Source organism: Eptatretus burgeri, chromosome 17 (genome assembly GCF_056783735.1).
Source record: "Eptatretus burgeri isolate ZD-2024b chromosome 17, Ebu_testis_v1, whole genome shotgun sequence".
Classification (NCBI taxonomy): Eukaryota; Metazoa; Chordata; class Myxini; order Myxiniformes; family Myxinidae; genus Eptatretus; species Eptatretus burgeri.
The window spans coordinates 9,433,426-9,459,040 of NC_140977.1; the positions used below are offsets into that span (position 1 = coordinate 9,433,426).

General features: G+C 47.0%; 1 protein-coding gene across 1 annotated transcript in view; it reads left to right on the forward strand.

The window, feature by feature from the left end:
• The first annotated feature begins 319 nt into the window (after positions 1-319).
• Positions 320-25,615, forward strand: part of LOC147009263 (uncharacterized) — a 30,859-nt gene continuing 5,563 nt past the window's right edge. Inside the window, exons 1-9 of the mRNA XM_085862951.1 lie at positions 320-498; positions 5,545-5,745; positions 5,836-5,892; positions 11,554-11,655; positions 11,746-11,802; positions 12,572-12,624; positions 16,388-16,561; positions 18,451-18,602; positions 21,926-22,012. Coding sequence (XP_085719077.1) covers positions 320-498; positions 5,545-5,745; positions 5,836-5,892; positions 11,554-11,655; positions 11,746-11,802; positions 12,572-12,624; positions 16,388-16,561; positions 18,451-18,602; positions 21,926-22,012 — 1,062 coding nt within the window. The remainder of the gene's footprint in view (positions 499-5,544; positions 5,746-5,835; positions 5,893-11,553; positions 11,656-11,745; positions 11,803-12,571; positions 12,625-16,387; positions 16,562-18,450; positions 18,603-21,925; positions 22,013-25,615) is intronic.

The window sequence follows — 25,615 nt, forward strand, 5'->3', positions numbered from 1 at the left end:
TCAGGTTTAACGGTGAAATATGAAGATTTTTTGAAATAAATGAGAGATTCGATCATCCAAGGGAACACACCAGACACACAGAGTCATCATCAGGACGTTGATAATGGAAGTTTTACATTTAATAAAATATTTCATGAAGAGGGTTTAATCACGATCACGTGTGTCCCGCCCCGAGGGAAACAATCACGGATCGAACGTTCTGGTGTTTTCTCCTCACCAACACGAGTTCGAATCTACGATAGTTACTGCACTTCAACTCGTCATTGTCATTGAGGAGGGAGGGCGGGTCACCTGCGTGACGACAACGTGTGACGTCACAATGACGCGGCCATATCACAACAACGCGTTGTCTTGGCAACCTGTTCTGACAGTTCGCTGTGAACGGAAAACCGTGAAGATGGCGCGTTTGAGAATTCCGAACTTTATCCTCTTCAGGATTAACCAGGGATTTATTTTATCCATGAAGATGTTTCGATTGTTCAGTAAAAGACGACAAAGGTATTTCCCGCGGGTTTTCCCACAACGTTGATTGATTTTCTCTTTTCATCACGAGTACAGGCTCAGTGCGCTGGCAGGATGGCCGAGGCCCGGGAGCAGGCGCGAGTTTAGTTTATTTTCACCACCCGAACAACAACAACAACAACAACAACAACACTGTAGTTGCTGCTTTATTCCAAGCAGCCTGCAGATGGTGATCCGTTTCTGTGTCTTGTCCGACTCCAAGGGGCTCGAAGAGCCTAAACCAGGCCCGAGGCAGGGACACAGCACGGAGATTTATTGATGTCTGTACTGTATTCCTGAGTGTGGAGTTTCATTGAGTTTTGATTTGTTAACATGTCGTTCAATCAGTCCACCTGTGTGTAAGTCGGGAATTGGTAAAGCTGCACACCTGGACTAACCTGAAGAAGTTACCACGTGATGGCGGGAGGATAACCTCATTGTGTAAACTTGGAATGAACTTTTACTTTCAAACAGCACAGTGAACAATGTCACTTTACCTCTGATAACAATGTTTGGATCTTGCTACACGCAGTGTACCCTCCCTGTTGGTGGGTCGAGTTTGCACATTACTTGCTGAAAAAGGTATTGTTTGTGTTTTCCAAAAAGACGGTAGTGTGTTTTCCAAAAAGTGTGGTGTATGTCGAAATGGTTCCGTATGGTCCAAAGTGGACTTTCCAATCGCCGTTCGGGTCTAAACTCTAAAGGGTATAATCTCAAAACGATGTAAATGTCGAAAGGGTGTCAAGGGATCTGAAGTGTCTTAAAAGGTCGAAGTGGTCTCAAGGGTCCAATCGGTCGAAAAGGAGTTTCAGGCTGTCAAACATGTCTGAAGGGAGTGAAGAGTGGGTGACCAGGTAAAAGCGGTCCAAAGGAACTCAAGGGACTTCAGGGGTATAAAGGTCTAAAGGTTTGAGGAGTCTGAAAAGGGGTCTCGATGGTGTAAAGGACGGACGGAGTATGAAGGACTTCTCTCTCCTCATAAACTATTTTGTATAACTCCATCAAACTTGACAGTGATGATCACCACCTGACAAGAATATGCAAGACGATGTTTTTGGCCCCCGAGCCCCTGTGGTGGGGTCAAAAGGGGAAATAAATGGAATGACGGGCACATTTCCAAACATCTTTGTCACATCACGTTGTACATGCGATCAACATTGGGGACTCATGAAATGTGTAATGATTTTTGGATTTGACCACTGGTTCATGTCCCAGGGGGTGGGGACTCAGGGTCACAAGAATCAATTTTTAACCCTTTGAACACTGAGCTCCTGAGATTTTCGGCTCCTCCATCCTGGGCTCTTGGTAGAAAAATCAGGCCACTCGAGTGCACGGACGTTTGAAGAGTGGCCGGCAAACCCACGGCTCGGGTCTACGGATATTTGAGGGTGTGGCTGGTAAACCCATCTCTTGGGTGTATGGAGGTTTGAATAGTGGCCGGTAAACCCATCACTTGGGTGTATTGAGGTTTGAATAGTGGCCGGTAAACCCACCGCTCGGGTGTTTGGAAGTTTGAATAGTGGCCGGTAAACCCACCGCTCGGGTGTATGGAGGTTTGAATAGTGGCCGGTAAACCCACCATTCCGGTGTATGGAGGTTTGAATAGTGGCCGGTAAACCCATCACTTGGGTGTTTGGAGGTTTGAATAGTGGCCGGTAAACCCACCGCTCGGGTGTATGGAGGTTTGAATAGTGGCCGGTAAACCTGCCGCTCGGGTGTATGAAGGTTTGGATAGTGGCCGGTAAACCCACCGCTCAGGTGTATGGAGGTTTGAATAGTGGCCGGTAAACCCGCCGCTCGGGTGTATGGAGGTTTGAATAGTGGCCGGTAAACCCGCCGCTCGGGTGTATGGAGGTTTGAATAGTGGCCGGTAAACCCATCACTTGGGTGTTTGGAGGTTTGAATAGTGGCCGGTAAACCCACCGCTCGTGTGTATGGAAGTTTGAATAGTGGCCGGAAAACCCACCGCTCGGGTGTATGAAGGTTTGAATAGTGGCCGGTAAACCCGCCGCTCGGGTGTATGGAGGTTTGAATAGTGGCCGGTAAACCCACCGCTCGGGTGTATGAAGGTTTGAATAGTGGCCGGTAAACCCGCCGCTTGGGTGTATGGAGGTTTGAATAGTGGCCGGTAAACCCACCGCTCAGGTGTATGGAGGTTTGAATAGTGGCCGGTAAACCCATCACTTGGGTGTATGTCGGTTTGAATCGTGGCCGGTAAACCCACCGCTCGGGTGTATGGAGGTATGAATAGTGGCCGGTAAACCCGCCGCTCGGGTGTATGAAAGTTTGCATAGTGGCCGGTAAACCCACCGCTCGGGTGTATGGAGGTTTGAATAGTGGCCGGTAAACCCACCATTCCGGTGTATGGAGGTTTGAATAGTGGCTGGTAAACCCATCACTTGGGTGTTTGGAGGTTTGAATAGTGGCCGGTAAACCCACCGCTCGGGTGTATGGAGGTTTGAATAGTGGCCGGTAAACCTGCCGCTCGGGTGTATGAAGGTTTGAATAGTGGCCGGTAAACCCACCGCTCAGGTGTATGGAGGATTGAATAGTGGCCGGTAAACCCATCACTTGGGTGTTTGGAGGTTTGAATAGTGGCCGGTAAACCCACCGCTCGGGTGTATGGAAGTTTGAATAGTGGCCGGTAAACTTGCCGCTCGGGTGTATGGAGGTTTGAATAGTGGCCGGTAAACCCACCGCTCGGGTGTATGGAAGTTTGAATAGTGGCCGGTAAACCTGCCGCTCGGGTGTATGGAGGTTTGAATAGTGGCCGGTAAACCTGCCGCTCGGGTGTATGGAAGTTTGAATAGTGGCCGGTAAACCCACCGCTCAGGTGTATGGAGGTTTGAATAGTGGCCGGTAAACCCATCACTTGGGTGTTTGGAGGTTTGAATAGTGGCCGGTAAACCCATCACTTGGGTGTTTGGAGGTTTGAATAGTGGCCGGTAAACCCATCACTTGGGTGTATGGAAGTTTGAATAGTGGCCGGTAAACCCGCCGCTCGGGTGTATGAAGGTTTGAATAGTGGCCGGTAAACCCGCCGCTCGGGTGTATGGAGGTTTGAATAGTGGCCGGTAAACCCACCGCTCGGGTGTATGGAGGTTTGAATAGTGGCCGGTAAACCCACCGCTCAGGTGTATGGAGGTTTGAATAGTGGCCGGTAAACCCACCGCTCAGGTGTATGGAGGTTTGAATAGTGGCCGGTAAACCCATCACTTGGGTGTTTGGAGGTTTGAATAGTGGCCGGTAAACCCACCGCTCGGGTGTATGGAAGTTTGAATAGTGGCCGGTAAACCTGCCGCTCGGGTGTATGGAGGTTTGAATAGTGGCCGGTAAACCCATCACTTGGGTGTTTGGAGGTTTGAATAGTGGCCGGTAAACCCATCACTTGGGTGTTTGGAGGTTTGAATAGTGGCCGGTAAACCCACCGCTCGGGTGTATGGAAGTTTGAATAGTGGCCGGTAAACCCACCGCTCGGGTGTATGAAGGTTTGAATAGTGGCCGGTAAACCCGCCGCTCGGGTGTATGGAGGTTTGAATAGTGGCCGGTAAACCCATCACTTGGGTGTTTGGAGGTTTGAATAGTGGCCGGTAAACCCACCGCTCGGGTGTATGAAGGTTTGAATAGTGGCCGGTAAACCCACCGCTCGGGTGTATGGAGGTTTGAATAGTGGCCGGTAAACCCGCCGCTTGGGTGTATGGAGGTTTGAATAGTGGCCGGTAAACCCACCGCTCAGGTGTATGGAGGTTTGAATAGTGGCCGGTAACCCCATCACTTGGGTGTATGTCGGTTTGAATCGTGGCCGGTAAACCCACCGCTCGGGTGTATGGAGGTATGAATAGTGGCCGGTAAACCCGCCGCTCGGGTGTATGAAAGTTTGAATAGTGGCCGGTAAACCCACCGCTCGGGTGTATGGAGGTTTGAATAGTGGCCGGTAAACCCATCACTTGGGTGTTTGGAGGTTTGAATAGTGGCCGGTAAACCCACCGCTCGGGTGTATGGAGGATTGAATAGTGGCCGGTAAACCCACCGCTCAGGTGTATGGAGGATTGAATAGTGGCCGGTAAACCCATCACTTGGGTGTTTGGAGGTTTGAATAGTGGCCGGTAAACCCACCGCTCGGGTGTATGGAAGTTTGAATAGTGGCCGGTAAACTTGCCGCTCGGGTGTATGGAGGTTTGAATAGTGGCCAGTAAACCCACCGCTCAGGTGTATGGAGGATTGAATAGTGGCCGGTAAACCCATCACTTGGGTGTTTGGAGGTTTGAATAGTGGCCGGTAAACCCACCGCTCGGGTGTATGGAAGTTTGAATAGTGGCCGGTAAACCTGCCGCTCGGGTGTATGGAAGTTTGAATAGTGGCCGGTAAACCCACCGCTCAGGTGTATGGAGGTTTGAATAGTGGCCGGTAAACCCATCACTTGGGTGTTTGGAGGTTTGAATAGTGGCCGGTAAACCCATCACTTGGGTGTATGTCGGTTTGAATCGTGGCCGGTAAACCCACCGCTCGGGTGTATGAAGGTTTGAATAGTGGCCGGTAAACCCATCACTTGGGTGTATGTCGGTTTGAATAGTGGCCGGTAAACCCATCACTTGGGTGTATGGAGGTTTGAATAGTGGCCGGTAAACCCACCGCTCGGGTGTATGGAAGTTTGAATAGTGGCCGGTAAACCCGCCGCTCGGGTGTATGGAGGTTTGAATAGTCGCCGGTAAACCCACCGCTCAGGTGTATGGAGGTTTGAATAGTGGCCGGTAAACCTGCCGCTCGGGTTCAAAGGATTAAACGGAAAATTTGACATCAATCTTGGTGGAATGTTTTCCCATCTTTCAACCTTGCTTTCGGTGCGAAGCGTGGGGATTTACGATGGCGTGACATCAACCTCACTCTCATGTTTTGTTGTTTTATGTGGTGTTGAGTGAAGGAATGATCTATTGTGGTGAAAATGAGTTGAAGGAAAGATTTGTATCAATGGAGAATGTGTATGATATCTGGTGGAGCAAATTTGTATTTCGTTCTGGATTGAAGAGTATTGTTCTTTTTCAGGGACGCGAAGATGAATTGGTGTGAAGATTCATCAGATATTTCTATGAACGAGCTATTGTGTTCACTCGACGTTTCTGTGAACGTGCGATTGGGTTCACTCGACGTTTCTGTGAATGAGCCATTGGGTTCATCAGAGGTTTCGATGAACGAACCAACACCGTGGACTCCAGTCAAGAAAGTCTCCTTCTGGAAGCGCCTAAAGTAAATACGTTACATTGATGATCGTGTTTTTGTATGGATCTTCCTCACAAAGTGTGTAACAAATTGACTTTTCAATCCTTTTCTCCTTAGGAATGGATTCAGAAAACTTAAAAGGATGGGGAAGCGTCGGGCTGCTGAACGTTCCACGTAAGTAATGGAAAAATATCCCTTCAGGATGTCATGAGGTGAAACGCACAAACAAGAAAAATGATTTTCCTTTTCGAGAGAAGGATTAAACCTTACCCCACTGTATCTCAATCGCATTTTTCTCAATTATTGTTTTCTGTACCATAGATTCAGGGTTGTGGGGTTGGGGTATCTCGAGGTGCTCGCACTCTCCTCTGACCTGTCTCGCCTTGGTTGGAATCCGGACCCAGATATAAACAGTCATCCTGGTGCTTTGTATGAAAGATAACAGATCAATGTGAGTTCCTTCTATGTAAAGAACCATAAAGTGAGAGAACCACTTGTTTTTAGTTTGTGCATTTACTTCCTGGGGAGAGAGCAAGGGTGATGAGGTGTTGGGTAAATGATGGACTGATCTCAAGAGCACATTCACAAGCCTGGCCCACATGTGCAGCTAATGTCCATGTACCCCTCGATCAAGGAAGCACTTGAATTCGACTCGATCCTCTTGTGACAACTTCTCCAACGGATTAATTGTGTTAGAAGCGGCTACAAAGTACCAGGGAGAGGGAAAGAGGGAAACTCGAAGGGCTCTCGGGAGAGCGCATTCCTCCGAAGGGTATGCGAAGGGAAGCCACTCAGTCTAGCGAGGGGCACTTCTGAATGAGACGGAAGGGGGGGGGGGAACTTGATTGACGACAATGTTTGACGTAACAATGAGGCGGTCATGTCACATTAACCGCGTTGTCTGAGCAACCTGTTCTGAATGAGTTCGCTGCAGACGGAAAACCGTGAATATTGGGCGTTTGAGAATTCCGAGCTTTATCTTCTTCAGGATTAACCAGGGATTTATTTTATCCATGAAGATGTTTTGATTCTTTAGGAAAAGACGACAAAGGTATTTCCCGTGGGTTTTCCCACAACATTGATTGATTTTCTCTTTTCATCACGAGTTCAGGCTCAGTGCGCTGGCAGGATGGTCTCGGCCCTGGAGCAGGCGCAAGTGTCGTTTATTTGCACCACCCGAACAACAACAACAACACTCTACTTGCTGCTGAATTCCAGGCAGCCTGCAGCTCGTGGACCATTTCTGTCTCTTGTCAGACTCCAAGGGGCTCGCAGAGCCTCAAACCAGGCCCGAGGCAGAGACACCTTGCTGTTTAGTTTGGCCCGATCTCTCAACGGTGAAAAATCGCTAAAATAATTCTCATAGTCGGATCTGGATCTTCATCAAAATCGAATTAATTCGTCCTTGTCACACACCCAACTCATCCACCTCGTTTGGTCCGAATACGGCCACAACTTTTTTGAGATATTGTGTTTTACAGACAGCAACAGGGGTGAAAACACATCGTCTGCTCACCTTCGGTGGAAACACTTGGTGAGAGAGGGTTAAACCTCACCCTGGTTGGAGGGTTGGGGGGTTACCTTTGAATCTTGACCCTGATGTAAATGGTCATGTTGGACCCTGTTGATTTACCTGAGGGGTGATACATCAATTTAAGGGCCGTCCAATCAAAGGACGTCATGCTAATGAATCATTTGCCAGCGCTGAGAGCCGCATTAATTAAATTAATCAATTTATTTACTAATTATCCACACACTTTTTTGTAATCGGCTCCATCTGTCTGTCTGTCCATCCATCACTCTATCTCCTAAACGGTTGGAGAGAAATTCACCAAACTTGGTAGTTATGATCATCACATGGCAAGAAGCTGTGAGTACAGTACAATTCCCAGCACTACCCTGATGAGGTGAGAAGGTCAAACACCAAAAAATTCAACTACGGGAACATTTTAAACATTTCTTCATGAAACCTTGTACATGTGATCAACATTGGGCGACGTATGAAGGATGGAGGAAGGACTTGGGGTCACAGGGGTCAAAACGGGAAATTTTTAAACTCAGAATTTGATATTTGGTCAATCTTGGTGGAACGTTTTCCCTAATTTAAACCTTGATTTAGATGGGAAGCGTGGGGATTTACGATGACGTGTCACATCGACTTCACTCTCGTATTTTGTTGTTTTATGTGGTGTTGGGTGAAGGATCCATTGCCGTGCAAATGATTTCAAGGGAATATTTGTTTCAATGGAGATAGAGTATGATATCTGGTTTAGCACATTTGGACTCACTTAGTTGTGGATTAAAGAGTATTGTTCTTTTTCAGGGAAACAATAAGGAATCGGTCGACCGTTCCCTCACTCTTCCTCACCACTACCCCCATTGCTTCTCCTCCCATTGCTTCTACCCCCCCACCCCACGCTGCCTCCCCCCTCACTCTGTGTCGCACTGCCTTCCCCTCCCCTCACCTCATGCTACCTTCTCATCCCCTCTCCTGTCCCTCACTCGGCCACCCCCCACTTTTCCTCCCCACGCTGCCTCCCCACCACTTCCATCACGCTGTTCTCTCCTCTCCCTCTCCTCATACTATTTCCCCTTCCCCCCCCCCGCATGCTTGCTTCCTCCCAAAGCTCCTCCACACCACACGGACGTCTCTGGGCAGTGTCCGTGCATTGTTTAGTATGACCCGTTTGAACGTGCTGTTTAAACACACCCAATTTCGTTCAATCCAGCAATGTTCATATAATGGGATCGTCCCCCTCTCCCCACTGCTTTCCCTCGAGTCATACTGTCAAACGCAGGTCCAGAACACCCTTTTCCCTTCCCCACGACCCTGTCCCTCTCTCCACCCTCTCTCCCTCCCATCTCTCCTCCTCCCTTCCCCCCTCCCCCTTTGATATTCCAATCAGTGAAGCAACAGGTTGTATTTGCTTGCATCAAATATTTGATCCATAATATGCAGGGAAACAACTGCTTTGTGCAATATTATCTCCACTAGTGTGTGTGTGTGTGTGTGTGTGTGTGTGTGTGTGTTTCTTAAAGCATAACATATGAAATCTGTTAACTCCCCTACCCCCACCCCTCTCTCTTTTCATCCGATCCTTGCTCTACCCCCTCCCATTCAGTTCAGCACCCTCATCTCACACCTCTCTCACTCTCCCCTTCCCTCTCTCTGTCTATCTGTCTGTCTCTGTCTTTAGAATATCCAGACAGTGATTATGTCTGGGCGTGGTTTCTCTTCAGACGTGTCTGAGCGGTATTTGTCTCCGGACAGCTTGGCTCCAGACGTGTCCGGGAGGTGTTAGTCTCTGGATGCATCCGGGTGGTGTTTGTCTCTGGACGGGAGTGTATCTCCGGAAGTGTCCAGATGGGAGTTTGTCTCCGGATCATGTTTATAGTATGACTGGTAGAAAATGGATTTCAGATGTAATTTTGTTTCCATCTTCACTGTTATTGTGTTCAGAATCATTTTGATGAAACAGTATGAATCACAATTAACGCTCCACCACACGTCTGCCTTCCCTTCCTCTCACCTCAATCTTTCATTCCCCCACCCATCCTTGCTCCCACACCCTTCCTCGCACCCAAACACCTCTCTCCTTTCCTCTCCACCTCTTCACTCTCCCCTCCACCTCTCCACTCTCCCCCTCTCTCTCCACCTCTCCACTCTCCCCCTCTCTCTCCACCTCTCCCTCTCTCTCTCTCTCTCTCTCTCTCTCTCTCTCTCTCTCTCTCTCTCTCTCTCTCTCTCTCTCTCTCTCTCTCTCTCTCTCTCTCCCTCTCTCTCTCTCTCCCTCTCCCTCTCCTCTCCCTCTCCCTCTCCCTCTCCCTCTCCCTCTCACACGTTTGTTTGGTGTGCGTCGAAAAGGTTCCACATGGTCTGAAGGGTACGTTCCAATAGTAGTTAGGGTCTAAACTCTCAAGGGTATAATCTCAAAAGGATATAAATGTCTAAGGGGTCGAAAAGATTCTGAAGTGTCTGAAAAGTTTGAAGTGGTCTCAAGGGTCAAAAGCGGAAAATGGTCAAGGATCCAATCAGTCTAAAAGGGGTTTAAGGCTGTCTCGCATGTCGAAAGGGTATGAAGAGTGGGTGATGAGTTCAAATGGGTGGAAAGGGAGTCAAGGGACTTCAGGGGTATAAAGGTCTGAAGGTTTGAGGAGTCTGAAAAGGGGTCTCCATGGTATAAAGGACAGACGAAGTATGAAGGACTTCTCTTTCCTCATAAACAGTTGTGTATAACTCCACCAAACTTGATAGTTATGATCACCACATGGCAAGACTATGCAAGACGATCATTTTTGGCCCCTGAGCCCCTGGGGTGGGTTCAAAAGGTGAGATTACAAAAATGCAATGACGGACACATTTCTAAACATCTTTGTCAAGTCACGTTGGACATGCAATCAACATTAGGGACTCATGAAATGTGTAACGATTTTTGGATTTGTCCGCTGGTTCATTCCCTCGAGGGTGGGGACTTTGGGTCACAGGAGTCAAAACAGAAACATTTTAACCCTTTGAACACTGAGCTCCTTGGATTTTCGGCTCCCTGCAGAGAAATCTGGCCGCTCGGGTCTACGGAGGTTTGAAGGCGTGGCTCTTAAACCCCGTCACCCTGAGTGACGCGGTTTGAAGGCGTGGCTTGTGCACCTCTTGAGCTCGCCTGCATGGAGGTTTAAATAGTGGCCGGTAAACCCGCCGCTCGGGTGTATGGAGGTTTGAATAGTGGCCGGTAAACCCGCCGCTCAGATGTATGGAGGTTTAAATAGTGGTCGGTAAACCCGCCACTCGGGTGTATGGAGGTTTGAATAGTGGCCGGTAAACCCGCCGCTCGGGTGTATGGAGGTTTGAATAGTGGCCGGTAAACCCGCCGCTTGGGTGTATGGAGGTTTAAATAGTGGCCGGTAAACCCACCACTCGGCTGTATCGAAGTTTGAATAGTGGCCGGTAAACCCGCCGCTCGGGTGTATGGAGTTTTAAATAGTGGCCGGTAAACCCGCCGCTCGGGTGTATGGAGGTTTGAATAGTGGCCGGTAAACCCACCGCTAGGGTGTATGGAGGTTTGAATAGTGGCCGGTAAACCCGCCGCTCGGGTGTATGGAGGTTTGAATAGTGGCCGGTAAACCCGCCGCTCGGGTGCATGGAGGTTTGAATAGTGGCCGGTAAACCCGCCGCTCGGGTGTATGGAGGTTTGAATAGTGGCCGGTAAACCCGCCGCTCGGGTGTATGGAGGTTTGAATAGTGGCCGGTAAACCCGCCGCTCGGGTGCATGGAGGTTTGAATAGTGGCCGGTAAACCCGCCGCTCGGGTGTATGGAGGTTTGAATAGTGGCCGGTAAACCCACCGCTCGGGTGTATGGAGGTTTGAATAGTGGCCGGTAAACCCGCCGCTCGGGTGTATGGAGGTTTGAATAGTGGCCGGTAAACCCACCGCTCGGGTGTATGGAGGTTTGAATAGTGGCCGGTAAACCCACCGCTCGGGTGTATGGAGGTTTGAATAGCGGCCGGTAAACCCACCACTCGGCTGTATCGAAGTTTGAATCACGGCTGGTAAAACAGCCGCTCGGATTCAAAGGGTTAAACGGAAAATTTGACATCAATCTTGGTGGAGTCTTTTCCCATCTTTCAACCTTGCTTTCGGTGGGAAGCGTGGGGATTTACGATGTCGTGTCATCCACCTCGCTCTCGTGTTTTGTTGTTTTTTGTGTGTTGAGTGGAGGAATGATCCATTGGAGTGCAAATGAGTTGAAGGAAAGATTTGTTTAAATGGAGAATGTGTGTGATATCTGGTTTAGCAAATTTGTACTCGGTTGTGGATTGAAGAGTTTTGTTCTTTTTCAGGAAATCAAAGATGAATCGGTCTCAAGATTCATCAGATGTTTTTGTGAATGAAGCAACACCATCGCCTTCAGCCCAGAAAGTCTCCCTGTGGAATTGGCTCAAGTAAATACGTTACATTGAAGCTCGTTTTTTTGGATGCATCTTCCTCACAAAGTGTGTAACAAATTGACTTTTCAATCCTTTTCTCCTCAGGAAAAAGTTCAGAAGATTTAAAACTATGTGGAAACGTGGCGCTGCCAGAAATTCCACGTAAGTAATGAAACAAATATCCCTTCAGGATGTCTTGTCGTGAAACACACAAACATGTAAAATGATTTTCCTTTTCGAGAGAAGGATGAAACCTCACCCCATCGCATCTCAATCACATTTTACTCCTTTATGGTTTTCTGTACCATAGATTAGGGGTTGTGGGGTTGGGGTACCTCAACGTGCTCACACTCTCCTTTGACCTGTCAAGCCTGGATTGGAATCTGGACCCAGATATTAACGGTCATCCTGGTACTTAACATGAAGGGTGACAGATCATTGAGAGTGCCTTTCTTGGTTTATTTTATTTTATTTAATATTTTTTGCATACAAAGTCGAGGCTCGTGGAAGAGCTGGAAAATAGAACAGGTCATGACCAAACAGAATAAAAGGAACAGTAAAAAGAGGAGGGAATAACAGCAGGGTTGAGGGACAAAATAGAGAGAGAGACTTCGGTGTGGGGAGGAATGGTGGGTTCGGAGGATGCACGTGGTGCAGATGGAGACAGACACAAATCCAAAGGAAGGGAAAACTGGAAACTTGGAGAGAGAAGTGGCGTCCAGATCCAGCCAGAAGTGAGTGTTGTTGATGGCGTCGGTGGTCTTTTTATAGACATGTCGGGTTCCGAGTTATCTGCCCGCGTGCCCATCACAAACTGATGCGGTTTCATGATCACTGACCTGACTGTATTTTCATTCTGCCATTGCATTGTATTTGTAACATTTTTGTAAGTGCAGTTTTACAAAATCTATTTTTTCATTATTTTCTTTAGGAATTCAAAGCCCCAAGTGGGAAAAGCATCTTTTCAGGAAGAACCACCAACAGGTGAGGTGTGAGAGTTGTTGAGGATTAAATGCTTTTCACAAAATGAATACCACGTCTCGGTTATGCATATTTTGCTTGTGTTGGGATATTTAAGGACCTGTAAAAGGTTGTTGGTGTTTTTATAATATATGTTTTTACTTGCCGGTGGTGTCTGCTCGGTTCGTGGCTTCCTGATCACGGAGACCCGGATGACTTTGCTCTCACAGCAGCAACCTTTCTCGTGCACACTCCAAACATTTTGTTTTGATCCTCAAGCAATACCATGGCGACGTTTTACCTGCTTTTCACCTCCTTCCTTCACAATCGCAGCTTTAATAGTTTAGCTTGCAGGTTCACATTTTGCACTTGCAATTTTACAGGTTTGAACAGGAATCGTGAATCGTTAGGGATGACGGCAATAACTTCCATTCTCTTGTTCAAAACACATGTGTCTTTAACGTACCATCAGAAGTCAATGCCAATCATTTCCTTTTGAACTTTTTGTGTAGTCTTGGCAAAGCAACTTATTACCTTCTCCACTGAAAGTTATGGATGGAGGTTATTTCTTCACCACGGTCTGTTTGTTTGTCTGTTTGTCTGTGAGCAGGATATCTCAAAAAGTTGTGGACAGATTCGGATGGAATTTGTTGGACAGGTTACATGTGTGGCAAGGACGAATTGATTAGATTTTGGTGAAGATACAGATCTGGGTATTGGAATTTTTTGTGATTCTTCACCATTGAGAGATTGGATCAAAAACGATGTACAGCACGATATCTCAAAGTTGTGGACGAATTCTGACAAAACTTGGTGGATGAGTTGGTCGGTGACAAGAACAAGCCAATTAGACTTTGGTTCAGGTTTGGATCCAGATCCGACGTTTTGGTGGGATACCAAATGTAAACTGTTCATTCTGGCAGAGGTATGCGCTCCACTGAGTGCTGTTCTTTCTGAATGCATTTCCTCTTCAGGTTTGGGTTGGTGAGGCAACCAATTTTTTTCAACCAAATGTTGAGAGATATTCAGAATCATTTCTGCTTTTCACATAACACAAAACACACCATCACAAACAGACTTTCAAACTCACAGCACACTCAAATTGTTTATTTCTACAAGCACAACTTTTCAAATGATGATGAATTAAAATCCAGTGAACTAATTGAACACCTCTGAAGACGATGCAGGTGAGGGTGCTGTTGAGTCTTGCACCGAAAGGAATGTAGGTGAGGGTACTGAAGCCGATGCAGGTGAGGTTTTGATGTTGCTCCTTGTATGGGAGCATCACATCATCCAACCCCCTCTTGAACTTGAGGTAACGCTCCATGACCGCATCGGCGTCTTACAGCCTGTCAGCAATTGCCCGCGTGTCCCACAGCACCTCACCTCGGTACTTGACCATTTAATTGGACCTCGGCACCTCTTCCGCCTCATCACTGTCCTCCTCCTCCTCAAAAACCTTGGTAATGGCGTCTAAGTCCTCCTCAGTGAGCTCCTCTGCATGCGAGGCAATAAGATCATCCAACTCCTCAGCATCCATGTCATCAAAGCCTTCCTCTCCCACCTGCCATGCCAAACCAGAAATTTAATGCCTCTCCTTGTTGGTGGGAAAGCCTGTGAAGTTATTCACTGCCTGTGGCCACAGGTTTTGCCAACAGGCGTTGATGATGGAGGGTCTCACCTTATTCAGCAACTCTTTGATGGCACCGATGCAGTGGGCTGTGTTGAACTGTTTTCAACACTGCTCAACAGTGAGCTCTGGGTCAGAGTCCATCGCGTCCAAAAGGTGGTGAAAGGTGCGGTGGGTAAAGTATGTTTTGAAAGTGGAAATTAGTTCTTGGTGGAGCAGCTGGTCATCCAGGTTGTGTTGGGCGGCGGGAAGATTATCTTGACCTTTGGGAGAGCCCCCTTCAGGTCCCCGGAGTGGCGATTGGCGTTATCGACAAGCAGGAGAACCTTAAACACAAGGTTTTTTTTCCGTCAGATACCTCTCCACCTGAGAGACGAAACAGTTGTGGAACCAGTCCATGAAAAATGTTGCAGTTACCCACACCTTCCAGTTTCTCCCCCCCCCCCCCAAAAAAAACAAACAAACATGGGTAGCGTGTTTTTTCCTGGCTCTTGTGAGCATCATGGGCTTTGATATGCAGTCCTGTTTTGCTTTTGTGCAGAAGAGAAGAGATTCCCGGTCATTTGCTGCCTTGAAACCCAATGCTGTCCCCTCGCGCTTCAAGATAAAAGTTTGTGTTGGCATCTTTTTCTAAACCAGGCCAGTCTCGTCATCATTGAACATCTGCTTTGGCAGGTACCCCTTCTCGTCGATGAGTTGCGAGAGTTGAGCAGCGAACGTTTTAGCCGCCTCATGCTCCACGGAGGCATGCTCTCCTGTAGTTTGGCATTGTGGAGATTGTTACGCTTCTTGAAGTGGTCAAACCATCCCCTGCTTGCGTAGAATTGACTGGGGCCATTCGTACCCGCAGTGCTCAGCACATCACTTGTAGCGGCACCCACATCACTTGTGCTAGCGCCACTCGTTTTTCAAAATTTTTATCCGCCCATGAAAAACCCTGAAAGCGTGACGCGTCGGGCTGTGAATGTAGAAGCAGGTCATACGTGCTGCTCATGGAAGATATGTTTTTTGCATAAGCACAGTTGCTGTATGTGTGGCTGGTGGAAGATGTGTTTTTGCATCCGCAAATACTGCCAATACACGAAGCACAGAGTCGCAAATGTAGAAGCAGGTCACCGCAAATACGGGCGCTCCGCGAATGGCAAATCCAGGAATGTCGGGGTCCGACAGCACTGACTGGTCGGATTGATTGAAGAAGAGGAAGGCAAGTAATAAAATGAACACACAAGATGATGGAATAGGTGAGCTGCTTTGGGGGACTCAATAAATATTTGAATGCGGCGCCATAATAGCCAACATCTGGATCGGTGACAGCACCCGCTAATATGATGGTGAGAGATGATTATGGTGAGAGATGATGATGATGAGAGAGCATGCAGGAATTTTAATCTTCTTGCTCTTCGTTCATTTACAGCACAAGGCTGTGGGTGGGGCTGTGCCCCTGAAACAGTGCCCTCTGTTGGTTGGAGCAGGAATTCGTAATTTGTTCAAGGTGTCAATGATAGCTCGCTGATCTTCTCGAAAGACACCGTGAGGTCTTTGACGTCCAACAACGAATGCTGACAGACCAGTTTAACAGCCATCCAAAGGATAGCACATGCACTGACAAATCACCCTGTGAAACACCCAGATGACAGTTTTCTGCGAGGTTGGGATTCGAACCCAGGCAAGACAGCTTAGAGGAGAGTGTGCGTACCTCTCTGCCATCCTGTCAGACTGAGGAATCTTAATGAAAATGTAGTACCAGGTGATAAAATGCAGTAGAAATCCTGCCTCGTCGAGTGGACCACAAGTGTTACTGTTCTTACGTGAGACAGCAATTATTTGCTGAAGACAATACCATTGTTACGATCACAATAAGAAAGAGTATCTGCTGCAGAAATGGATGCAGAGGGAAGGAGAGACCAGTCTATCTGGCACATTGTGGGTGAAACAAATGTATCTGTTGAATACAGAAGACATGAGATTATTCATGATTGAATGACATGCTCCATTTAATATGCCAGCCACTAACCTGTTCCATATCAGCAGAGAGTGATGCAGCTGTATTTTCTTCTTATGAGTGGTGGTTCACACTCTTGCTCTTTTTATCTCTCACCTTAACCATGTGCATGTTTATTGATGCTCCCAAATTGATTGTTTTTGTGATTCTCACAGATGAAAACGGTGAAAAGAATGAAAACAGTGAAGATGAAAACAGTATTCTGTCTCTCAAAGTGAAGGCATACCTTGCCTCTCAGGCTCATCTACTACTGTATGAATGCGTGTTTGAAAACATGGACAAATACGTGAGCTTCGACATGTTAAATCCCTACCGCGCTGAGAAGAAAGGTGAGTCCGGAGCGCAGACTGTGAAGCTGCGGGTCAATGGGCTTGGGATGGAATGGGCGATGACCACGATGGAGGTTTTCTGTCCACTGAACAATATTTGTTTTTCTTGATATTTTTTTTCTTATCATCTCCATTGTTACGTCTTCCTCCTCTTCCTCTTTGTAATCCGCCCCTCCATTTCCCATCCTCCCATCCTCGCCCCCCCCAAACCCCACCAACTCTTCTCCACGTCTTCTCATCCTCTTCCTCCACTCTTCTTCTCTCCATCTCATCATTCAAATCTGTCATTAAAACTTTTTGATTGTTCTTTGATGAGCCTTCTCCAAAGCAGCTCATTCCTTCCAATGATGTGATCAAAACAGAATTACATATCATGAGATCGAGTATAACACGGTTTTTATAATATGCTTGCCCTGTTATGTCTGGTTCTAAAATATCCTCTTTAATTCCCATCCACAAACTTGCTTGATTTATTGTTGTCCAATACAGTGTGAGGTGCATTTGTTCTGTCCACAATTATTTGTCCTGCTGGTTTAATTGGAGAGGACCATCGGTTTGCTGTCCGTCCGTCCGTCCCACCTGTGGTTTTTCAGAACTTTTTTCACACACCCTTTGACATATCCAACTGAAACTTGGAACATGGCTTCATTATGACAAGTTACAGAAGAAGTTTTTTAATTCTTTATTTTTGTCTCAAATATCGAGGCTCGTATGACAGCTAACACATAACGTATAGCAAGGGGGCATGAGACAAGAGGGGGGAGAGTGGGAAGGACAAAATAGTGGGGAACAGAGACATGAGGAGATCTGGGGAAGGGAGAGGGATGGGGGGGGGAACATGGGGTATACAAGATGGACACCACAGGGACTTTCAGGAAGGAAAGCAGAGATTTTGAAGGAGGTGGGTTTGGGATGGATTAACGGGGGTAGAAAAGATCGAGGTTTTGGATGGGGGAAGATAAGAGGTGGTGGTGAACAGCTGTTTTGAAGGCCTGGGGGGAAGTCTGAAGGGGACAACAAACAAGTTCGAGTTTCAGGGCGTTTCGTCAATTTTTCACAGAATTATGTTCTTTTTGGATTTAAAAAATATCACAGCACGAGGGGATATTTATTGCAAAGGAATTCTCGCTCTTGTTCCTTTATCCTTTTCCTGAACATAATTCCCCAATTCGTAAATTTATCTTTATTACTGTTGTTTCGATGTGTGTCCGACAGGGTAGTGCAGAGGTAGCGAATATACCTCTGAGCTGTCCAGTCTGGGTTTGATTTCCATCCTGATAATACACTGTTGAATGATCAATGAATCTTTCCAGTGAGGACTGGTGTAGATTTTGTCCGTCTCCTTTGGCTTTGATGAAGGGTTAACACCTGAAACGTCAGCTTCTTCTCACTTTCAATGACGGTTATATCACCTCGATCAATGTTCTGTCGTTTCCATCCATGTTTAATGAACTCGGATTGGTGCCTCGCAAGTAGGGCATTGCATCACAACCGTGCGGTTCCTCAGCTGGACATTACATTGGGTGTTCCGTCTGGTAGCATTAGTTTGGGGGATCGTTAAAGATCACTCGGTGTCTTTCACCAAGAGTTGCTAAGTGATCGCCAGCACCCTGGACAAATTCCTGCCTTCACCAACTCTAATGTCAGGCCTGGCCAACAAGATCCTGAAAGACTTGGGCGAATCTTACATGTTCTGTGATCCCTTCACCCTTCACACAAAGACATGGTACAAGAGGAACTGGCTGGTCGAGAAGAAGAACTCGCCGGGAATTGATGAAACTGAAGACTTAATTTCCACAGTGCACACATCTGAACAGGATGTTGTTCTCACCATTGACATTTGTCTGTCACAATATTTGTTTAATGTGGATATCATCTTATCTTTGCAGGATCTCGTCTCGGTGTTATTCAAGAGGAGGACAGCAAAGAATTGAAAGAATGGGAGGAGATGAAGGATAATCAGCTGAATAAAAATATGGGCATTGAGACTGATGAAAATGAAGAGGAGTTTGATGAGGTGGTCAATGTTGACAAGTCCCAGGTAAGCAAGACACTGGATTACATAATGTTGTAGATTTCCACCCGTTCGGCATGCGCACGACCTTTTCAGCCCAATCCAGACCGCGCGTCCACTGAACGCGCAATCCACTCGTAGCTTCTGGATCAACGCCGAAACCCAGCTACGGTTGTTTTTATTGCACCATAAACTAGCCAAATATTCTGTCCACGCGCTACAGGGTCAATCGCCGAATTATCGATACACCTAACTATTCGCGCAGACAGAAATGCTGGGAGTTTATACTTTGACAGGGCCTGAACGAAAACGAGCCGCTTAAGCGGCTCGTTCCGCATGCGAAGCCAAGCGGTTTTACTTCGCCAAATCCCGTCGGACCAGATGTACGTTTATCAGCTTTAATTGGCCAGTTAATTCCCCAAACGCTCCATGACAGTCAATGTGAGGAAAGGGACGCAATGAGCAGGTGACATTCAACAATGGGGGACATTTATTTGAACACAGGTATGCAAGCAATGAATGAATGGGGATAGAGGACAGGACATGAGCAAAAAGCCTACAGCCGATGTCTATTATGTAATGTAAAGCAAATACAAACAGGCACTTAACAGTTTCCTACTTGCTAGACGGGCCCACGGACACTCGTACGCACACACACACACCCAAGAAATGGTGGCTGATGCCTTTAATACGGACTTCAGCTCGGAGGGACAGATGAGCTGAAACCCAGAACCTATCTCGAACCTCTCCACCTCGTGTGGTCTTCAAGCTGTTCGGACCCGGGCTCCAGCGAGAGCGAGCTGGATCCAATCGCCGTGAGCCACGATCCTTCCCGAGCTCCAGCGAATCCCCTCGCGCTTCGAACACGTGCTGGTGAGATAAGGCGCCGATCCTTCCCGTCGATGCGTCGCTTCCCCGAAGAACCATCTCCAAGATGAGGCCAAGGAGTCTCACCAAGCCGGGAACCAAGCAGAGAACAAAGAGCTCCACAAACCAAGAAGAGCCAGCTGAATCAGGCCACGAAGCGAGCAACAGGCTCGGACCAGCTCGAACACCCTTGAACCAGGCCGACACTCCTCGACCACCAGGCCGAAAAAGAACCACGACAACCAGACCAACTCCTCCGATGAACAACCAGCCAATAGCAGCTCGAGCCGAGCAACCAGCTCAACTCTCTTCCGATGAACAACCCTCCTTTAACAAGAAACAAGAATCAAGCAGCCAACTCGACAAGAACCAAGATGCCACTCGAGCCAAGTAGAACCAAGAACAAAAACTTGAGCCCAGCAGAGGGTCTCTTCCTTATCCCTCTCGGCCCCTCCCCCGCTCCCGGCGTGACTCATGCCCTCGTGCCCTCACAACCGCGGGTGGGAGGGAGTTGTTTACGTCATGAATCATGGGACGGGAGGGCTCTTTTTCCTCTTCGCAGAAGAGGGGGAGGGTCGTCTTCCTTTGTGTTGTGATCTAACCCTAACTATTAAATTGATTCAGAGCGCATTTAATCGATTTCTACCCATTAAACAATGGAAGGTGAGCTCTCTATGGAACATGCACTTATCGACATAACTGAGCTAAAGGAACCTGAATGTTGAGTGCGATTGATTTCCAAATTCGTAACAATATATATATATATATATATATATATATATATATATATATATATATATATATATATATATATATATATATATATATATATATATATATATATATATATGTATATATATATATATATATATATATATCTATAAATATATATATATATATATATATATATATATATATATATATACACAGTAAAATTCTTTTAAATCGCGGCCGTTGGGGTCCATAAAATAAAAATCCGCGGTTTAGACGATCCGCAGATCCATCAATAATATTAAGAAAACCGTGAATAATATTAATAAAATATAATCTTGTACCAACGGACCGCGGATAGGGAGTACAAGTGAACCAGTCGAAGACAGCCTTGTCCAACGCTGGATCCTGAGCCTTCCTGGCTCTCTTGCGGCTCAGTCCGCTCTCCTCGTCGAGGTCCTGCACGAAGGAGCGAAGGTTGGCCTCCTCCTTCACCCATCCTCTCAAGGTACTCTCTTGTACCCCAGTTTCCCTGGATATCTTAGCTTTACTCTCCTTCCCAGAAACAATCCTGTCCACTAACAAAAGTTTTTCGGAAACAGTTCTGGATGTGTGCTTCCCCTTTTCCCCCCGGCATGTTGACTGATGACGTCACAGCAATGTCGGAGGGAGATGAAGAAGAAGCTAGCTTCGATGTTTGAAAAGGCTGGAGAAAGCTGTAGAATGGTCGTAGAATCACGGATAATCAATGTGTGGTCTGTAGTAAGTTGTCTAAGGTTATGATTGAAATGGATTTGGCCTGAGGTTTTATACAGAAGAGGTGAGAGCGAGTTTATGACACCGCGCCACCTCAGATTCGCTCACAGCGTGTCAAAAAGTACTCAATTGTTGGGTTAAACGGCGGATTAAGGGCTTAATCCACGGATTATCGCAGGTGTCGGCGGTTAGCGAACATAAGTCAATGATTTGACAAGCCATTGTGTGTTTTACACCAACATCTGCGCATTCACACTTGTACAACGGTTCAGACCGCGGTTGAGATCAAAGACCCACATTCCACCCAAAAAATACTACTATTTCATGTTGAAATTTTGGGGTCCATGAAGGACCCGTGGATTAGCCGATTTCACGGTTAAAAAGGCTGCCAATTAAGAGGGTTTTACTGTATATATATATATACGAGGTGTGTTCAAAAGTATCCAACCTTCATTTTTCGTGCGTAAACAAATGAAGCTAGGGAGGCGTGGTTTGGTGCACGTATGTAGGCGATCCTAATCCGTATGCGTGAATATTTCCCCGCCTGCAGAAGCTGGCAGTCGCCGACAAACCGCCGATGAGTGAGGAAGTGGACGTGAACGCCGTCGGATTTTCGTTTTTGACAAAATGACGGATCACTGTGGTCTCATCGCCAGTGATCACTGGGTTGAAGAATTTGGGATCGCTGTTCACAGTCTCCAGAATGTCCTGTGCGATCTCCATTTTTGGTTGCATAGAAAGTTATTTTCTCCCAATGTAAACATTCGCTGTATTTAATATGGTTAAGATCATTGAGGTTGTATCTTCTGTCCTCTCCGCAAAATTTCAAATGTCACAAACACGTTTTCACTTTGCTCAGCGTGAAAATTTACACTTTTACAGTCTGGTATATGGAGCTTATAGTTCTTATGTGTGCACGTAGGATGCACCACATCATCTGCTTGCAGGCTGTAAGCATACCACAAGTCATCCATAAGCACTGTTGTGAAACTCCATGTTTTTGCTTTTGTTATCAGATTTTGGAATGGGATGTTCTCGCGAATCTTGGAAAAGGACGCTTTGGAACCATATTGGACGCAAAGAAAGTTCACTCCGATAAAAAGGTACAAGGATACACTTCCTGTTCTTTCCTTTCAGTTTTTTCGAGCTCGACCACAGCTCGTGGAAGAGTGTAAACACAGCCACTGTACAATCATTACCACTGCTGTGATGGTTGAAATCAGGTCATCCTCACGATAATTCACGGTCTGGTGTTTGTGTGTGTGGGTTTGTCGTGCTACTCCTACAGTTCTGGGCTGATTACATTTAGACTTGCTACATAGGATTAGGGTGACCCCAATTAGTGTGTCGGGTTATTTTTTATCTTTCCCCATGGTCTTGTGGGGGTGGGGCGAGGGATGGGATGCAAATTCTCCATGTAAATGTGTACCGTGTAGCGCTGCCTTCAGGTGGGGGAGGGTATTACAAGTCACATCATTTACAGCACAATATTCCTGTCGCAACGTTTTCCAGTGCAATGAAGTGTTTGAGAACAGAAGGTATGTTTTTGCTTCATGCACGTAACCCGGGTTATTTCTTTGTTGAAACAGAGCTGTTTGTTACCTATACACCGCCCAAATAAAAGGTATGTGTCAGAAGAACGTGTTGCATGTTTGGAACAAGATCACCTGTCGGGCGGGTACTCTGCTCATCTGGACTAATATTGTGAAGCTGCCTTTCAAAATAATTATAATTAATCACACAGTTCTCATAGAGATACCAACATGAATGATGTAATATTTTAGCTAATCCCAATGTTTTTCCTCCTTCATCAGTTTCTGCATGAATGAAAATTCACAGAAAGTAAGAAAAATATCTGCTCGCTGTGGGCTGCAATTCCCACCCATGGGAATACACTTAACCTGTTGAAACATTAAAATTAATTAATTTAATGATCCCACAAAAAGACACAAAAGTAGAAAATTCAATAAAATTTACATCATCCTTAAACTTCTGCTTATCAAAACAATGAAAACTTGTCAATCGAGTTAAAAACCTTGTCAATCAGTTTGAAGAGCGAATCCCTCACGAGTACGAAATCCACATTTGTATAGAAAGTTAAAAAATCAAAAACTTCAACGAACTTGATGTTGAGGGATCGAATTCTATCTAAAAACTCTGAAGTATAATTTTCGCTCCAGAAAGAGTTTATACCAGAATTCTTCTCAATTGTTCAACAATATTTCCTGAACTGTTCCCAAACAACTTGAAAGCCTGAGTGAACTAGAATACCGATAACTGTTTGGTGGAACACGACCTGGCACTCGCGATTAACCTATACTTGTACGGGTTTTTTTAAATGAAGAACGATGACATATTGTTGCGAATCTGGAAGCCATGAGCACACAACATACAGGTCCTGGAGATCAGTTTTTTCGGTAAGTACATGTTGCCAGTTAGGGTCCCGTCCTTGGTCTAATGGGTTATTCAATGTTCCTGCACTGTGGAGTTATTTTAAGAGTCAGGTTTTCTTTTCGTTTATTTTTACACCAACATCAACGCCGACCACACCGCATCACCCTCACCTTCACTTCGCTTCCTTCCCCTCGCTCTGGCCGACTTCATGATGGGCGGAGTTCAAGGAGGAGCCACGTGGCGGCCCTCGACCAATCAGCGTGCAACGAGTGAGGTGACCGTCGCCCGGCCAATCAGATCCCGTGACAGGAGGAATGGGCTCCGTGTGATGTCACCACGCCCCCGAGCCAATCAAGGAGCTTGCCGACCGTTTTGGCCAGTGAGAGAGACGAAGAGCGATTTGCGCACCAAAACCTGCCAGTGAGAGGGGGGGGGCTCGCCCCCCCCTCTGAAGAGGAGGGTATAATTATAGGCATGGTCTGCGCGCATGGGGGTTCTGGTTCTAGCAAGAAGTGTGCGCACGGGGGTTCTGGTTCTGGCAAGAAGTTCACGCAGAGGTTCTGAGGGTTCTGGCAAGAGGTGAACATCTGCACGCAAGGTGGTGGAGTGCAAAAGTGTCTGCGCACGGAGTGGTTGGGACAACGGAGGATCTTCTCCTGCCAGCTTTCGCCCTGCCAATTTCGTTCCTGGAGCCCGGTCATGAGGGCGTCTGGATCGTGCTGGGGGTCCAGTTCTGCCCCGAGGACCAAGTCCTTGAAGACCGCACGAGGCGGACAGGTCCGAGACAGGCCTCAATAAAGACCATTTTGGTCCGATTATTTTGGGTGTGTGCGTATGTGTGTTTGTGGCGCCACTCTCTAAGTAGTGAATGGTATAAGTGCCTTGCTGTACATGCGCGCATTTCTTTTTACCGGTTTAACTCTGCCCTTATGTGCTCCCCTCATACCCTCATTGTGAATAAATACCCGGATTGTTACATGTATCCGCTCGTTCGTGTCTTTTCCTCCATTGGCTTAGTGTGCTGCGTGTTGGAGAATTAGCCAGGCTGTTGCTGCTATAACGGGATATTTGGGACCGATGGACCTCGGCGATAATCCGCTCGGATCGCACACGGTTCGAGTATGCGAAACGGCTCATTCCGTACGGGTGCCGGCTAGGGTGTGGAGACTCGGTAAATCGCCACGTGGTCTCTAGGTATTTTGAAAATTGGCGAATAACTCTGTACCACATCATAGAAATATTGACCCTTCATGGTCCGATAAGGGACCCGCACTTCTCGGACTTTTCCGAAAAAGTACGATCGAAATTCCGGGTGATCGGTCGAGCCGACTCTGCTTTTTTTTTTTTTTTTTTTTTTTTTTTGTATACCTTGGTGGAGGCTCGTATGAGAGCAAACACACAACTCGCAGCAAGGAGGCATGAAACAAGAGGGGCGGGAGTGGAAGGGACAAAACAGTGGGGAACAGACACATTCGGTGAACTGTGGAAGGGAGAGGGATGGGGATGGGACGGGGAACATGGCGAAGAGAAGATGGACATTACAGGGACTTTCAGGAAGGAAAGCAGGAGAAATGAAGGAAGTGGGCTTGGGTGGATTATCGGGGGTAGAAAAGATCGAGGATTTGGATGGGGAAGATAAGAGGTTGTGGTGAACAGCTGTTTTGAAAGCCTGGAGGGAAGAATGGGAAAGAATAGAGTGAGGAAGTTTATTCCAAAGGCGGGAAAAAAGAGGAATGAAAGAGTGAAGATGAGCAGTGATTCGTGATTTTGGTAGTTTTACCAGAAGGGGGTTGTTGGCGGACCTTGAGCGCCCTGTGGAAATGTGGTGGGGACAAATCGCAGAGAGAGCAGGGGGGGCAAGGCTGGAGAGGAGTCGGTAGAAGACGGAAAGACCACCGACCAACCTGCGGTGATTGAGTGAGAGGCCCAAAGACTCAGCTTCATTGCGGGAGATGCCGATGATCTTAAATGCCCTGGTTTCGACAGCGTGAAGCCGAGAAAGGTGGGAGGCAGGAGCACCAGCCCAGAGGGGAGAGCAGTACTCCATCAGGCTACGGACAAAAGCTTTGTAAGTGGTCAGGAGCTCAAGAGGGCCGAGGAAGGACTTAGCACGACGAAGGATTCCCAGTCGGCGACTGGCTTTTGAGGCGAGGTTGGAAATGTGACTTTCCCAGGAAAGGTCATGGCAGATAGTGAGACCTAGAAGCTTGAAAGAAAAGACTTCTTCCAGAGGATTGTTGAGAAAGTGGATGGGGGGTTTTGTAAACGGTCCTTTCGAAGAGACATAGTGAGAGTGTGAGATTTGTCTGGAT